General features: G+C 39.0%; 1 protein-coding gene across 2 annotated transcripts; it reads left to right on the top strand.

The window, feature by feature from the left end:
• The first annotated feature begins 259 nt into the window (after positions 1-259).
• LOC5578266 (transcription factor AP-1) lies at positions 260-7255 on the top strand. 2 transcript variants are annotated; one of them, XM_001663742.2, is made up of 3 exons: positions 260-1376; positions 5004-5223; positions 5335-7255. In XM_001663742.2, exons 1-3 carry the CDS (start codon positions 1068-1070, stop codon positions 5640-5642), a joined length of 837 nt encoding a protein of 278 aa, XP_001663792.2. In that variant the 5' UTR covers positions 260-1067; the 3' UTR covers positions 5643-7255. The 2 variants fall into 2 exon arrangements, with proteins under 2 accessions (XP_001663792.2, XP_021699672.1); XM_021843980.1 differs by having other exon boundaries at positions 270-1376; positions 5323-7255.
• The last annotated feature ends 10298 nt before the right edge of the window (positions 7256-17553 follow it).

The following is a 17553-nucleotide window of genomic DNA, read 5'->3' as shown; positions in this document are numbered from 1 at the left end:
AACGCCACTGTAAATAATTAACAACTTTTTCTACAATCAGGCATGTAGGTATTTTATTTTACTCGAACTGTCAGTCAGACTTCTGCTGCCTGCACTCTGCAGTCGTAATGAAACCAACCTCCCTCGTCCGAATCGAACACGACCAGACACGAACGAATACGAACAAGGCAACGTCGCTAGCAGCCAATCACCGTGCAGGGAAATGACGTCTTGAGCTATTTTTAGACACATGAATCATGAAAAGCAGCCTGTGGTACCACCATGGCTTCATTCGTGTTTTGATCCTCTAGCAGTGAACGTCGTGAAATTTGTGACCGTCTCGTTTTTTCTCTCCTTTTCGTATTCGTTTCTACTAATATGTCGTTGACGGTATTGTTGTTATTCCAATAAGGAAGACTGGGAACAAATCGCATATTGTCGCGAATGTGTGTTTGTACGTTTTTGTAGTTGCGAAACCGAAATAATTTTATTTCCACGTTGAACAAAAATACTACGAAAATACGTGAAAGTGGATGAGAAGTAAGACACGGAAAACGAGTGCAGATTGTGAAACTTTTTGTATTGAACTTTGTTGTTTACGCACTGCAGCACTTGTGACAAAGGAGGCGTTAATTTATCTACCTTATAAGCTGCAGATGTGTTAGTGTGAACGGGCTACTTAATATGCAAGACTATGTCATCGATAAAGTACAAAGTTAGCCATTGATTTTTTCATGCACATGAATTGCTTAGAATAAGCAATCAGCTGTAAACGATTTAGCAAAGGTGAAAAAGTATTGAATTGAGCTTGAGTATGAACAACAAGTAAACTGCTGCAACAGAACATACCAAGTGACCTTATGGCTTAAAGGCGAAGCATAAAGTGATAAATAAACACATTCTATTAAAAACGCACTTGCCTTGAAAGTCACTTCGGATCGTCGTCTTTTGAACAAGTGAATCTTGATTCTAGCTGCAGAAGTGTTTGTGTAACATAAAGAAGAAAACAAACAAGTGGCCGACCAAGTATATTGATAAATTCTGGGCTTCACACAGTCATCAGCAATAACTAGGGAATCACGCAAAAAATGCGAAACAACACCAATAGCAACAACATGGAATCGTCATTCTACGAAGATAGCAACGGGCAATATGTTCCGGTCACAACGCAAGCACAAACCAGCGCCGGAAACAGCCTAAAACGGCCGGCAACATTGGAACTGAATGCCAGCAAAAGCCGAAAAGCGCGCTTCAATGCCTCGGTGACAGCGCCACCAGTGATAACATCTCCAGACCTGCAAGTGCTCAAACTCGTCTCACCGGAACTGGAAAAAATAATCATCAACAGTGCCGCTTTGCCAACGCCAACGCCTAGCAGCATACTCTACCCAACAAAGGTGAGCACGGGGAAACACACCGTACCTTCAAAATGCAACGTCATACACTGGCCAAAAGTCATAAAGTCAAGGATTTTATTCGACTGTGAGGTGTGAATGCTCAACATTCAGTTGTATGGCTTCCCGAGTAAACAATGTATTTGAGCAATATCAATAAGCAGTAGAATATGGTGTAATCTACGCTAAACATGGATTTTTACCCAAAAATTTTAAAAATTTCCGGGGTTTTATTCTAGTGACGAACTTGTCAAGAGCGAAAATCAGTACGTTTTTTTAATTGTAAGTGTCCATAAGTAGAGGCTAAAGTTATAATGTTGTCAACATTACCCGACGCTAACAAACTCATGGTAATAATCGTTTAAATTCATGCTGTAACCATACTCCATTGAGCACGCTGTATAGTTGTTGCTGTAATTTTCTAATCTCAAATAATTACAAACTTAAACGTAGTTGCAGAGTTCCTTCTAAGGCCTAGCCTACTAGTAACGGCCATGGTTCCAAACCAAAGCTATGTTAAAAGTTATTTCAATTCCCAGTCGGTACGAGATCTTCATAATGGAAATTTCCTTGACTTTTCTGGGCATAAAATATCATTGTATCCGCCACGTGATATTCGAATGCAAAAAAGACAATTTTAACAAAGAAAGTTCTGTCTCAGTGTAGACGTAGTACCAAGAAGAATAAGATGTACTGTTCTTCTTTTAAATATTGCAAAAGTTCCAGAACATTCCATGAATGAGGGAGAGCAATGCTACTGAAAAAACTCTAATATTCTACTGGATAGCTTTTGTAGTGCTCTGAATTTCGATGAAACTTTTCAAAGCCTTACTGACAGATAACTCCGGAATTTTATATAGGGGGACTGGGGGCATATGGCGCCGACTAAGGAAGGAAGCGCTTTTAGCTGTAAAGTACATTATTATAAATTCTTTTTTCATCATGATCTGATAGACAAACATGTTTTCTATCAAATAGTTATTTAAAGTAGCCATCCATTTTAATTTTTCTGAAGTTAATAAATAAATTTTTCAAAATGAAATGCGTTCTGATCTGCATTTTTATTTTTTGAGGGGTAAAACGCGTCACTTGAGCTCGGCGTTAGCCGTTCTGTAAATGAACGTGCACAAGCATGCTTGCATATACGTTGCATACATAAGGGCGTTTGATCAGATTGATTCATCAGACTTGCTCAATTATAAAATACATGCTAATGCAAAAAATGCGCATTTGTAAGGTTCAAATTTGCACGTAGCTGCAGCGTGGCATGCATTAAGTTTTCTAGAATTTGAATACAAACGGCTGATTTGGTGTAATGAAATATGCCGTTTCGCCCCACGAGTTGATTAAAGTTTAAATCTTGCAATATGCTTTTTAAAGATGAATTCAACACTTTTTCGTGTAGAATACAAACTATGGGAGTCGGGAGTGCAAAGAAGATAGAGATAGTTTCGAAAGTATGGTCATTTATTAATATGAAAAATGATCTAGAAAATCACACAAAATTGCAACGAAAACAAAAAAAACGTTTTTCAAAGTTTTTTTTGCCAGCAAAACACTTAAAAATATAAATAGAGAAGCATTTTTACAAATTTTCTAGTATCTCGAATGAAAAAAGCGTTCCAAAACAAGTCGTTCGTTCAAGTTGAGGGTGGCGCGTTTTAACCCGACGGCGCATTTACACCTACCAATAGCGTTCTAATGCAAGAAATTACCATTATGAGCTCTCATAGAGAGACGTATCACTATTGTTTTTAGAAAAGTCTAATTTAGAGCGTCTTCAAAGATCCATAGTCATTGAGTTACATCAACAATGGAACAATGGAAAATCGTTCGTCCTAAAAGGGATATGAAATCAATACAGTCAACTCTCCCTTATTCGATATTTTGTATCTTTATATCCTAGGCGAACCACAGTTTTTGTGTTCTATAATTCAATACCTCCATAACTCGATTACACCTTCCAGTGAGTTATGGAGGATTGACTGTAATTAAAAAAAAACTATTATTCGGACAAAATTCCATCGGTGTAGAGCCCTACCAGGGCCGCCACATATAAAGATTTATGTATATTACACAGATTTATCTATATTACACGATGTTGCTACTTGTGTTGCCATTCAAAATGACTGTTAATTGTCTTACACAGCTATTGCATCATTATTCTTACATTACACGATATTGCGATCTTGAGCAAAGTTGTTCAGAAGCCTTATGGCGTTTATTAGGTTGCGCAATTTTGCCGTAACATTTTCATATTCTCGCAGGCTAAAGATCGTGATTCTAGAAACCTAGAACCACCTAGCAAGTTCGTGTCTTCAGCAAGATTAACCAGAAGCTTCAAAACAATTTGAAGCAGCTCAGTTTGGTTGCTAGTTTGCCGTTACGTGACACTAGTGTGTATGAAGATTTGGTTATATTCTTGCAGTTTCTAGCTCATGATAATGACAACCTTGAAAGTTTGTGTGTTATCCAAAGATGTTCAAGAGCTTAAAAGTAATTTGAAGCAACTCTCTATGGTAAGCAATTTTGGGTGTGAATGCGTCAGCAAATTTGTATAAAACGCCGAAATCTATTAGAAGCTGCACACTTTACTGCCGTTCTACGCATATTTGTCTTGCAATCTATAAGATTTGCGTAGAAAAGTAGGCGTAGAAGGGCAGTTCAATGCGGAATTCATCCGTGTGTGCATCTGAAATTAAGTAGTTTTGAGCATGTCTAGCTCATGATCACGATCACTTTGAATGTTTTCGGGATAAAGTCCGTTTTGATTTGAACCATGATAAAAAATTGTGTTTGCAAAATAGGAACCTGCCAAAATCGGACGGTTGTTTTTATTAAAACATTCGTCATCGTGATAATGTCCACGAATTAAATTTACCTAATTTGAAAATGGTGAGGCTAGAAAAGGCCCTAAGAAACATTAAGATTATAAAGATTTGTGACTGACCCATGATGTGTGATTCCGTGGTCCCAAAAGAAAATTTAGTTGTATTAAGTAATGAATAACAAATAAAATCAATCTAAATATGTCTGTTGTATTATTTTGAAGAAACAATAACAATAAAAATGTGTTTCCAAAATCGAATCATAACAAAATTAAACGGGCACTGTTGCACCACAGACCGTAAACATTTAATCGCTACATCAAGTATTGCAACACTCCAATTGAATGTTTTAAACATTTTCAAAACTCTGAAAAATTAAGCATCTTCAGGAAGGATATTTACGATGAAATGTCTTTCAATCTTTATAATTTGCAAAGTTCTGGTTTTCTGATTTATTTATGGAATTAATAAGTTGAAACTTAACGCTCTGAGTGGAATAAAGCCACTTTTGAGTACTTCATTCTCCGTGGACCTTAACACCACAGGTCGAAAGCATGGACTAGGCTAGATAGCATACGCTAATGCTTTTCAACTCCTTATCAACGGGTTTCAAGGTCAAATTTGTGAATTGTGGGTCAAATTCGTGAAATGACCATTGATACAATTTTAAACGCAGATTGAAAATATAATATGAAGAATCCATCTACACATCAAAAATCATCTAAATTCTTTATAAAAGAGTAATCATGTAGATCTATTATATGACCTCAATACTGATCGTAGTTCTACCATCTGCTTTCAGGCTACCACCGAACAGGAACAATTTGCCAAAGGCTTCGACGAAGCTCTCCTCTCCATGCGCGAAAAAGATAACATTAATAAGATGAACAATAATAATAACAACAACAAAAGCATCAACAACAACGCATCCACGACAATCGCCGCGATATCGGCCATATCTACCGCGACTACCACCACTCACAACACGATGAGTGGAGGTGACATCACCTACACCGATCTTGGTAAGTAGCACATCGCGACTGTTCGCCGTCCCCTTGAACGTGAAGGTGAGATTAATGGCTGTTTTTTCTTCGTTTCTCTTCTCAACCCCAACACTACAGATACTTACCCAGGAGTGATCAAAGAAGAACCACAAATTGTGCCACAATCGTCCCCTATGAGCCCGATCGATATGGAGAACCAGGAACGCATCAAGCTGGAACGCAAAAGGCTACGTAACCGAGTGGCCGCTTCCAAGTGCCGCAAACGGAAGCTCGAGCGAATCTCCAAGCTTGAAGATAAAGTTAAGGACCTTAAGACCCAGAACAACGAACTACACAGCATAGTGTTCAACCTTAAGCAGCATGTCATCCAGCTAAAGCAACAAGTCGTTGATCACGCCAACTCCGGATGTACCATTACGTTGACCGGAAAGTTTTAGAGATCGTCACGTGATGAACTCTCATTCACATCAGTTACCCAAGCTGTAGTCGCAAGCGGCACAAATCTTCACTTTGCCCGTATTTAACATAAAGACTAGACAATATTTCCACCATCGCTAAAAAATGTTCAAAGATCACGGTTCAGCAACAAACAAGTATGACGGCACAAGCACAGACAAACAGATGTAACACTTAGAACATTTTTTTTTTAAACCATTGCCCAGTTCATCAGCATCATCTGGGGATCATGTTGAACGAAATACTGTTTTAAACAACAATACCTGCAGACTGCACTAGTGCGAAACGTTGAACACGATGTTAGCGAAGTGCGTGACTCTGGTGGTGAGATTTGAAGCAAGCTCTTGATGTTTTCGAACACCGGGTGCTAAGGACGATCTTCGGCGGCGTGCAGAGAAACGCTGTGTGGTGGCGAAGGTTGAACCACGAGCTCGCTCAACTCTACGGCCAACCCAGTATCCTGAAGGTGTCTAAAGTTGGAAGGATACGCTGGGCAGACCATGTTGCAAGAATGCCGTACAACAGCCCTTTAAATATGGTGTTCTCTTCAACTCCCATCGGAACAATACGGCGTGGGGCGCAGCGAACTAGGCGAATTGACCAGATGCACCTGGACCTGGAGAGCATGAGTCGCAGTCGAGGATGGAAATAGGCGGCCCATGAACCGAATGAATTGGCGAAATATTGTTGGCAAGGTTTTATCAAGCGAATTGAAGTAGAACCAATTAATAAAATAAAATAAACGTCTGTTTGTCTGTGGCGCAAGTGTAAAATTAAAAGAAAAGGAAAACGAGGCGCGCTGGTAGGAAGATTGAAACGATCGTTCAAAGTTTTCAAAGGTCGATTCAGATACAAACTAGTGTTTGTTTTGTGCATGCTGCAAATACTGCTAATACGCGTCGACCGAAGCTGATTTTAACAAGGAACTATTTATTTTTACCCAATTTTCTCTTAACGCCTATTCCTCATTATGTGTATTTCCCCCATTAGAATAAGGAAAGCTTCAGATTACTTTTCAAGCAAGTGTGCTGCTTAAACTACGATTTAAAAAAACAACAGAAATGCCTTATAAGATGAAGAAACGAGAGAGAGTAGTAGTTTACCATTTAGTAATGTACGCCATAGATGTAGGTTGACAAAAACGCTTAGAATTTTTAGTTTTAGCCGAGACGCGTTATCAATCCCACAAAATAAGGATATTCTAGTCGTCGATTGATGTTCGCAAGCAATGAAATTGTGAGCGTTTTTATCTTATTTTAATGTCCATTTTGTTTGAGCAATTGCAAATGAATCCATTGTGTCATATTACACCGGCCTCATAGAGCATGCCGCATTCAATGAGAGTTCATTTTTCCCCATTCGAGATTTGGAATGCGGTATGACGATGAGGATAAATTATTTCGTTTTAGTTATATTTGACGAGGACTTTTAAGTTTTTCAGATCAGCGTAGTTATATTTTTATTTAAAATGTATTTTATTTTAACTCACTGCTATAAAACAAACATGTTTTCACAAATTACATAGTAATAGATGTACATAATTAAAATGATATTTACAATAAATTTTGTTCTGCCACATTTCGGCAATGTGTAATGATTATCTTATTATTTTGATGACATTTCGAAATTACAGTTTATTTTTTAGTCAAAGATCTGCTCTGAAGAAAGTGGTAGGGATTCATTTTCATTGAAAAGTACAATGAAATATTTTAAATAATAACTGATTCCGAATAAAAATTGTATTTGATTCTGCATATTAATATCGCGCTCCAAGTCTGCTGAAAAAAGATTTGATTTTCCTATGTTTTGTGTTAGATGTCTTTCCCCTCTCGGGTTCAGTTTTCACAGTATTTCATGCTTGTTTTTTATAGAGTAAAGTGGGGCAAAAGCTCGACCTTAGTGGTATAATTAAAGTTTCCAGGAAAACAATAGCAATTAAAACAAAACAAATACCATACAGTGAACCTTCAACATATTGGCTATAATTTTGCTGAACAAACTTGTGTCAAAATATTCACCCATTTTTAGTTATAACACTTTCAAAATTGATTGTCTTATTCGAACTTTTGCCCCACCGGTGGGGCAAGAGTTCGAATCTAGTGTGGGGCAAAAGTTCGCTGGCTAAAACACAAAATATCGATCCTTTTATGACAGGCATACTTTACACCAGCCGTAAACTTTAGTTTAACGAAAAATACACACTAAATTTTCATCAAACAATATCCCAAAACCGGGTTGATCAAAATATACTCGAAAATAGCAGTTTTTCGCAAAACTAAGTGGAAATGTAAAATTTTGATGACAGTTTCTACACGATGGACAAATTTAACTAAATTTGAAGATAATATGTGGATTTTAGGCAATTTGCAAATTTTTCGGTGATTTTATACATGGGTCGAACTTTTGCCCCGCTGATTCGAACTTTTGCCCCACTATGGGCCAAAAATTGTTTTCAAGCATTTATGCAAAAACTAATACACGCCCTAGAAACGCCCTTACATAAAATATTGAGAAAGATTTTATCTTCAATTGGTTCCATGCAACGAAAGTTTGACCAAAAATTACAATATTCACGTCGAAAAACAACAAATAGCCATAACTTTTCCAAATCTCAATCGATTTTTATGATATTTGGATTAAAAGTCTCTTACTTAAAAAGCATTCGAACCACCATGACATTTATAAGATTTGTTTCAAATTGAGCTAGAAATCTTAAAAAGAAACTCTTACCCCACTCGAACTTTTGCCCCACTTTACTCTACAGTTATCAATTTCAACAAACAAAATGCAGGAACATAAGTACGGTAAATCTTATAAACTCAAGAACACAAATTGTTTTACCAAAATTGATATTCGTGCTAAAAGCTACCTTCGAAATAAAATTTCAATGAATTTTATTTCGGGATGAAATTGATCATCCGTTGATTTGATAATCTTTAGATTTGAAAACTACAATAGTGTAACTCTATATGCTAAATTTTGCGTTCCCCATCACGAATATGCTTACCAATCATACCATTTCGATACATAGTTATCAAATATTCAGTAATCAAATTTAGAGAATAACGCGATAAATGCCTAAATGTAGACAATTTCCCATTGAATCTGAGGATGTACAATAGGGTAGTTTAAGATTTAAAAAAGGCTGAAAATCCAATCTCCCATTTCTTCCTTATTACCCTTATGACATAAATAGTGTTCTGTGAAATTTCCAACTTTTCGATTATGATTTTTTTTACAAAAATGAGAAATCTGCATACAGACGCCTGAGAAGGTAATAAAGTGTTAGGATACCGCACCAATGACGACTCATTAAAACCAGGCCCCTATAGGAGGCCCAAAGATGATGTGTGTTTGTATTAGAGTTACTGTGCACGTGCTGTAGCCTTAGGTGCAGGAGCCTCATTGCTTGAAAGCGCACGGGAGCGCTGTACATTGTGAGACCTTTTTTGGTGCGCCTCATTTTTCTTGAGATGTGTCTCACTGCGGTCTCATGCGCTCCGTCACATGTGCTGTTTAAAATTCAGCGCAATATTGCGGCGCTTATATTAAATCCACATCCAGCGGCGGCGATAACGCGCAGAAGATATGCGCGCAATTCAAACGCAACGTCAAAATTCTAGTAGGCTTGGATTTTTTCGTCCTTCGAAGACACAAATGTTCCAAATTTGCTAAATCTGAAACATTTGGTGATTTTCATTACCACTGCGACGATATATCGACATTTTCAGATAATCGCATTACGTGGATTTATCTTGCAGAGAACAATAATTGAAGTGATTACAAAAGTTTTCAACGAGGATCGAAATTGTAACTTTTGAATCGCGAGTCTTCGATCATATCATGTAGGCCATCTAGACACCTACATGATGAGGCGAAAATAGCTGTAGAGGCTCTTCGTTACTAAGCAGTTGTTTCACAACTTGGATATTGTAGTGTATTGGCATCACTGCAAACAGTATTCGTGAATACCGTGGTTACTCCCTGACTACGGTTGCTACCGATCAAAACACCGATCATAGTAAGTGCTGTTAAAAGATTGCGATCAGAAAATTAGTTATTAAATGAACGTCGAATAAACCAGAAGCAAAACTTAATTTGTCTATTATTCAAGACGTCACAGTTTGGCGACAAAAGAAAAAAAAAATCAAATTTTCAAGATTCCGTCATGAATGTGAAGCCTCCGGAGTTCAACGTTGGCGAGTCCTGGCCATTTTACCAAGAACGCCGGGAAAGATTCTTCGTGGCCTACGAACTCAACGATGAAGCGGACGATGAGAGGCGAGCTGCGTTCCTGCTCACATCCGTGTCAATGGAGGTATACCAGATTATCAAGAATCTGTGTTTTCCGGACAAGCCAGAAACCAAGAATTTTGTCCAGCTCTGCGAATTGATGCGCCAGCGGTTTACCCCTACGGTGGTGGTCTTTCGAGAGCGTTACAGATTTTTCGAAGCACGTCAAGGCGACAGTGAGACGGTGGTCGAATGGACTACCCGGTTGAAAAAGTTGGCGGCCGACTGCGATTTTGGTGCCAATTTGAGCGACTTCATCAAGAATATGTTCGTCGTAGGATTGCGTCGTGGTCCAATTTTTGAAAGAGTTTGTGAAGAGGAACCTTCGGTGGCCTACGACGATTTGGTGAAACTGGCTATGAAGAAAGAGTCAACTCTACAGCAGCGTGGTATGCTTGAAGTGCACCGGATCCAAGGAGATAACAGGAAGAAGAATGAAACCGTGAAGTGTTTTGCTTGCGGTAAGAAGACCATGATTTTCGGAAGTGCCAGTATAAGAGCTACGTTTGCAAGATCTGCGATAAAAAGGGACATTTTGGCCAAGGTTTGTCCATCAGGAGAGAAGGATGCGGCGGCGAATCGGAGTTCCGGTGGGAAGAAAAGAAGCCCGAAAGTGAACCATCTGCGTTTGAACAAGGTGGACTTCCTTCCGCCCGTGCTGCTGAAAATTTGCGTCAACGAGAGACAGATTGACTTCGAGATGGACACAGGAAGTCCAGTGAACGCCATTTCTACGGGACTCTTACATAAGCTATTTTCCAACGTGAAGCTGAATACGGATGTCCAAGAAGAGTTTGTGTGCTACAACGGCAGTAGTTTCCGGGCGGTCGTAAAGTTCTACGCTCATATGAGGTACAAGGTCCACGATTCCAAGGAGGAAATTTTCGTTTTCGACGGTGACCGGCACCCATTGCTGGGACGACAGACCATGTCCAGCTGGGGTCTGAAGATTGATTTTTACGCATTGACGGTTGCTGAGGAGCACATCAAGAAGCTAGAGACGATTTTGTGCAAGCATGAAGCTGTTTTCACGGGAGAGCTTGGCTGTTTGAAAGATATGAAAGTCCATCTGCCACTGAAGGACGAAGCAGTACCAAGATTTTGTAAACCAAGGAAGGTGCCATTAGCTTTGAAGGAAAAGGTGGAAGCCGAGTTGGATCGTTTGGAGCGTACAGGTATCATTACCAAAGCATCCACGGCGGATGTGGAATGGGGAACACCACTAGTACCCGTTCTGAAGAAGGATTCATCGATTCGTCTTTGCGCTGACTATCGTGTCACAGTCAATCCGTTTTTGAAGGACGACCATCATCCGTTACCTATCATCGATGAGATTTTTGCGGCTTTGCAAGGAGGTAAGCACTTTTCCAAGCTGGACCTCAAGAATGATTATTACCAGCTCGAGGTCTATGAGGAAACCAAGAAGCTTTTGTCGTGGAGCACCCATCGAGACGTGTTCCATATGAATCGTTTGCCGTTTGGAACGAAGACCGCTTGTTCCGTGTTTCAAGCTACAATGGAGAGAGTGTTGCAAGGCTGCCGTGGAACTGTCAGATACCTAGACGATGTTATGGTCACCGGGTCCACTATCGAGGAACATCTACAGAACCTGGATCATGTTTTGCTACGGTTTGAAGACGCTGGATTACTGTTGAATAAAGAAAAATGTGAATTTTTCAAGGAAGATGTGGATTTCCTTGGCCATTACATCGACAAGGAAGAGTTGCATAAGGACCCACATAAGGTGAAGGCCATATTGAACGTGAAGCCACCAACAGATGCTAAGGAGGTCCGTTCCTTTGAGGGACTCGTGAATTACTACGCCAAGTTTTGTCCCCATTTGGCACACAGTCTGAAGCCCCTGTACGAGCTGCTGAAGGAAGGTGTTAGTTTCTCCTGGACTAAGAAGCAACAGCAGGCGTTCGAGGAAGCTAAGAATCTCATTGCCGGAGAAACGGTGCTGGTTCACTGCAATCGAGATCTTCCGATCAAACTGTACTGCGATGCATCGAACGCAGGAATCGGAGATGTCATTACTCACGTTTTTTCGGATAAAAATGAGCGTCCGATATCGTTTGCTTCAAGAGTTTTCAAGAAACTCAAAGGCAATTATTCAACAATAGACCGAGAAGCTTTGGCCACTTACTACGGAGTCACGAGGTTTTACAATTATTTGGCCGGTCGACATTTCATTTTGATGACCGATCACAAGCTGCTGATTGGACTGTTCAGCACAAAGGGTGTTCCTGAAACAGCAGCGAGACGACTTCAACGATAGGCCGTGTTTTTGTCAAGCTTCGACTATGAAATCTAGCACGTGAAAGGTGTGGCAGATTTTCTTTCCCGTTTTCCGTTGGCCAGTGTCGAAGATGAAGATGAGTTTAACGACGATTTTTCAGAAGAAGACTCGACAATATTTCTGAACTTTTTGGAACAAGAAACTCGTTCGTTAGTCGAAAGAAGGCAGTTGAAGGTCGAGAGTCGTCGTGACAAGACTGTAAGCCGTGTGGTGGAGTATTTGAAGTCTGGTTGGCCATCGAACATCCTGGAAGAAGAGATCAAAAAGTTTTATTCCAAGCGAGATGAACCCAGCGTTGAGGAAGGTGTCCTGCTTTGGGGTTATCGCATCGTAATTCCAACCAAATTGCGGAAGAATATTCTGATGGAGTTACACTCGGTTCACTTGGGCATAGTCAAGATGAAGAGCCTTGCGCGGTCATATTTCTGGTGGCCGTCAATGGACAAGAAGATTGAAGAGCTTGGACGAAAATGCGAATTGTGTATTCAGTTACGACCAGAGCGGACGGATCCAATATCACCGTGGAGACTTACAAGTTCCCCTGGGGATCGAGTTCATATTGACCATTTCCAGTTCAGAGGTGCCGATTTTCTGGTTATGGTGGACAGCTACAGCAAGTTGATAGAGGTGTTCCCAGTGCGCACGCTGACATCGAAGGAGATGATTGAGAAGGTCTGTGAATATATATCACGTTTTGGACACATTTCCACTTTAGTCTCAGACAACGGTACGGCGTTTTCCTCGGATGAATTCAAGAATTTCTGTACACTGAGGAAACGGAACGTATGAGGTACATAAGATTTTCTTATAGAATAACGACAGAAGAAGTATTTTTTTACCATTTGAGAATCTTATAAAATTCCATTGCAGACTTATGAAACAATACTCATTACATAGACAGATATAATTTCATAAGAAACTCTTTTTGGTTATCATACGCATTGACCATTGACTTTCATAAGACAATCTAATGGAGTACGATTTTCTTAACAATTTCATACGAAAATTTTATGAATTACGTGGAGCGATGGTAATAACATAATATTCACCATAGAGATTCATAAGCGCGCGTATGACAATTATTATTAACACTTGTGAAAAACAGTCGACTTCCTATCGAAAAACACGTAAGAATTTCATACGAATTTCTTATGGAATAAAGACATAAGAAGCATCTAATGAGACTCATAAGAAAAACATGTGAACTTCCATCGATCATTGCGTTCATAATATAAATGGGTATAATATTATAAGATACTCTTATGAAGGATCATATATATCAATTATGGAATTCTTTTCGACCATTATGTATTTAGAGAATCGCTCTTTGAATTTAGGAAAATAAAGATATTCATAAGATCTCTAATGATAACGACAAGAATTTCTTGTGAATATCGGACGGTTTGTATTTCATAAGACTCTTATGAAAGAGAGAAAACCAGTCAAGAAATCAATTCACAAGCGTTCTCTTATGAAATTCGTACGCAATTTCTGGCTCAGTGTATGGATCGAGGAACCAAACATCTGCGGACGGCACCATATAGCCCGTGCTCCAAAGCCCGGCTGAGAATGCAGTGTAGACGGTCAAGTCGGCCTTGACGAAGCTTTCCTGTGACCCAGCATTTTAGAAAAAAGACTGTCGCTCATCGTTTATTTTCCTTTTTGGAAATGTACCATGCAACGAAACATGCTACGACGAACAAAAGCCCTTTCAAGCTCATGTTCGGGAGGGAGATGCACATAAGGTTCGATGTACTGAAGACGGATAATACCAGGCGGCAACAGGAAGCGAGTTTTAATCAAGATCGTACAAGATCCGTGACTTTTGAAGTTGGTGAAGTGGTGTACGCAAGAGATTACCGTGATCCGAAGAAACCAGCCTGGGTGCGAGCAACAGTCGTGAAGAAACTGGGTGCTGTCCTGTACGAGTGCGAAGCAGCGTCAATAGGTTTGATCAAGAGAAGAAGCCACCAGCTGCTGAAGTATCCCTACGACGATTTCGACGACAAACACAGTGGGGCTACAACCAATGCTGAGAGGGAACGTGAAAATGCTGAATCCAGCGACGAATCGGGTACGGAGATGATTTCGTCGAAGTAGAAGAACCACCTCGAGTCGGTCAACAACAACCAGACGGAACATACGTAACTAGATCAAATCGAGTAGTGCGCCCTTCGCGCTACTTAGAGGGGCAGTAGTTGTAGTGTATTGGCATCACTGCAAACAGTATTCGTGAATACCGTGGTTACTCCCTGACTACGGTTGCTACCGATCAAAACACCGATCATAGTAAGTGCTGTTAAAAGATAGCGATCAGAAAATTAGTTATTAAGTGAACGTCGAATAAACCAGAAGCAAAACTAATTTGTCTATTATTCAAGACGTCACAGATACCGATGGCGAGCCATAGCACCGAGCAGCGCATGTGACGAGTCTCCCCTAGAGCACATCACCTAGCGCGCGCTTTTAGAATTTTCGTGAGCCTCCATCTAGCGCAGCACACTAGGATTCCGATGAGCTGAGAGACGGTTTGGTTGGAGGCTAATTAGTACATTTTTGTGCTCCTGAGAAATATGTAACTCTAGTTTGTATGGAAATTACTACGAAGAACTATTTACATTTTTTTTTTAATTCTTTGTTAGTATCATTCCAAACATTACATTCTTTTCTTATATCTAGGTGTTCTGTGTTAGACAACACTATCATTTTAATTTGGTAAAACAAAATTAAGCTATTATTAACATTTTGTTAACAATATTGCATTTCATTTGCCGTAGCAGCTCGGAATTTTTACAGATGAATTGATTTCACTTGCTTATAAGAGAAAAAAAGAGTTTTCAATCTACTCTACTAAAATTATTAATTATTTTATTTGACATTTGTTCCAATGTTTTAATATTCTATGTAACTCATTAGTACTATACCAGGGAGGAAGCTTCAGAATAATTTTCAAAATTTTATTTTGAATCCTCTGCAGAGCTTTCTTTCTGGTATTACAACAGCTAAAAGATTCTTTATATATTCTTTATAGATTATTAATCAAGCGATCGTTAACTGAAAAATGATCATTGTTCTATACTCTACCAGGGGAATTTCGGAAATGATAAACATGACCGTTCATTTGCCTGGCACGAGCCTCAACGACTCGCCTACGCGAAGGGCAATCCCAAAAGTTAGATTTATGAGCCCCCAGGAAACCTTGATTCCCCTAACGGAGTTCAAGATCCCCTGCCTAAATCCCCCATATTCGGAACAACTGATTAGGATAGACGGCACTTTTTTGCTTCCTCACTTGAATCAAAGAGCCTGGGCTAGAGGCTGCTTCGATTTGGTGTTCGGAAAATTTGTCTAGAGCAACGAATGGATTGCTCATTTCGATGTAATTATCAACTTTATCCATTTCACCCAGCTTGCTTTGAAATGAGTAGCGTTTGATCCTTCGACCTTAACGCTTGCTCCTGCGGGGGTGGGCGATGAGGGCAGGATCAAACAAGTCGCGCGTCGGTAGTGAAGCATAAGCATAAGCATAGCCCCAGGTAACATTTTGAAGCTGTTCAAACGCTTTTATAACTAATTCTATTCAGCCTTTGTTTGAACAAAAGCTGTTCATAGGCTGCGTACACTGTTGTTCAGCTGTTAAACATCTGATTCTGGCGATTTTATTCAGCCTTAAGCTCAATTGAAGCTTTATGGAAGGCTGAATAAAGGTTCATCATGCGCTTATTCAACCCCCTTTCAATAACGATAATTCTATTTTTAGAATAGATGGCAGCCTTCGAAAGCTTAACAATCGCTTATTCATCCATTATTCAACAGTAAACCAAAAAATGTTAAAATATTTACCGGTTCATAGTATTGGATTTCATCAACGCAACTTACAATTTCAAACACATAGGGGAGATGTGTGCTGGAGTTTTTAGAAATGAAGATTAGTAAATATTAACAATTGAGAATAGAACTGGGATCCACTGATTTATAACCACTTACCTTGACATCTGCTCTACATGAGACTGTGTAAGCATTATCAAAAGCAAGGGAATAACTTATTGACTTGTCTGAATAAGGCCTATGTTGAAGGTTGCATTGAGGCTGGAGAAGGGATATCAGTGCTATGCAAAAACACTTAAGTTAGTGTTTTGTGTGTTGTGATTTTTGTTTTAAAGTTCTCGATTCTCGATAATTTCCAATTACTGCTGTTTAATTGTTGTCAACGAAAGTTGGTAATGATTATGATTCCGTACAATTAAATGAAAATGTGACGAAGAAATCTTTGTGAGCGAGTGTATTGTTCTATCTTGTAGTTACTCAAGCTCATGGATGCCGAATTCAGGTGTTTTTTTTTTCGACAAACGTTAGGCCCGTGTGTCTTTAGGACATGTCCGCTTCTGGATGTGAAAATTTGTTGTTCGGTGAGTTCGATGAAACAGTTTTTTAATAATTAATTTAGTGTTTATCCCAAACGTAGGTAGATTATCACTAACATGTAACAAATAATTATTCATCTGGTTGATACTTTGCCGTCTATCCGATTTAAGAGGTAAATTGGACAACTGCTTCATATTTATGCTTTTCATTTGCTTCACAAGTGCGTGTCTTCAATTTCTATTTCCAGTTATCCGCACTTCATTATGCTTCTTCTACTTTTGTTGCAAACCTGTATAGATGTCTTTTCAATGCTGAAATTAAACTAATGATTCTGTTTTATATTTAAGAGATGTTGCAACATTCCATATATTTTTCAAATTTTACATAGTAGAATTCGTTTAACTCCTTCTACTTCGACTATACTTGAAGGTTTCGATTGTTTATCAACTAAAACTTTCAATTCCATTGAAATTGGTCAATATGTTTTAATCGAATGCCTTGGTTGAGCTTCTTTCTGTTTTTTTCGTTCTATTTCTTTCTTACTATTTGTTCAAAGCAGACCTTTTTCTCTAGAACAACTTTAATTTATTTTTCTTTACTATTTTTTTTTCTTATCCCAAAATGGACCAGGAACATTTCATCCTCTTCATTTTTCTTACAGAGATGTAGACCGGAATCATATAGAATGTTCCCTTTACTCTCTTCACTGATTGACCATAAGCTCCTTCATTTCTTTCTAGATATTCGATTTTTTACAATTGCTCCACGTATTTTTTTATTCTACTGAAATGGACCAGGATTTTAATCCTCTTCTTTTCAAATGAAGATCTCATAAAAGCGATATTCTATCACCTTTATTTTTTTTTTTCAAGAAACGGGTTGGATGATACGTGTTTTTCCTACTGATCTCTTTTGAACAGGACCGAATTTCCACG

Source organism: Aedes aegypti, chromosome 2, assembly GCF_002204515.2.
Source record: "Aedes aegypti strain LVP_AGWG chromosome 2, AaegL5.0 Primary Assembly, whole genome shotgun sequence".
In the NCBI taxonomy this organism is placed as follows: domain Eukaryota; kingdom Metazoa; phylum Arthropoda; class Insecta; order Diptera; family Culicidae; genus Aedes; species Aedes aegypti.
The sequence above is the reverse complement of the archived record's forward strand: the minus strand, read 5'-3'. Positions and strand labels throughout refer to the sequence as shown.

Excerpts from the sequence above, each read along its gene's own strand:
- LOC5578266 (XM_021843980.1), top strand. The coding sequence starts at position 1,068 with ATGCGAAACAACACCAATAGCAACAACATGGAATCGTCATTCTACGAA. Across the intron at positions 1,377-5,003 it reads GCATACTCTACCCAACAAAG|GCTACCACCGAACAGGAACA; the intron begins GTGAGCACGGGG and ends ATCTGCTTTCAG. Across the intron at positions 5,224-5,322 it reads CATCACCTACACCGATCTTG|ATACTTACCCAGGAGTGATC; the intron begins GTAAGTAGCACA and ends CCAACACTACAG.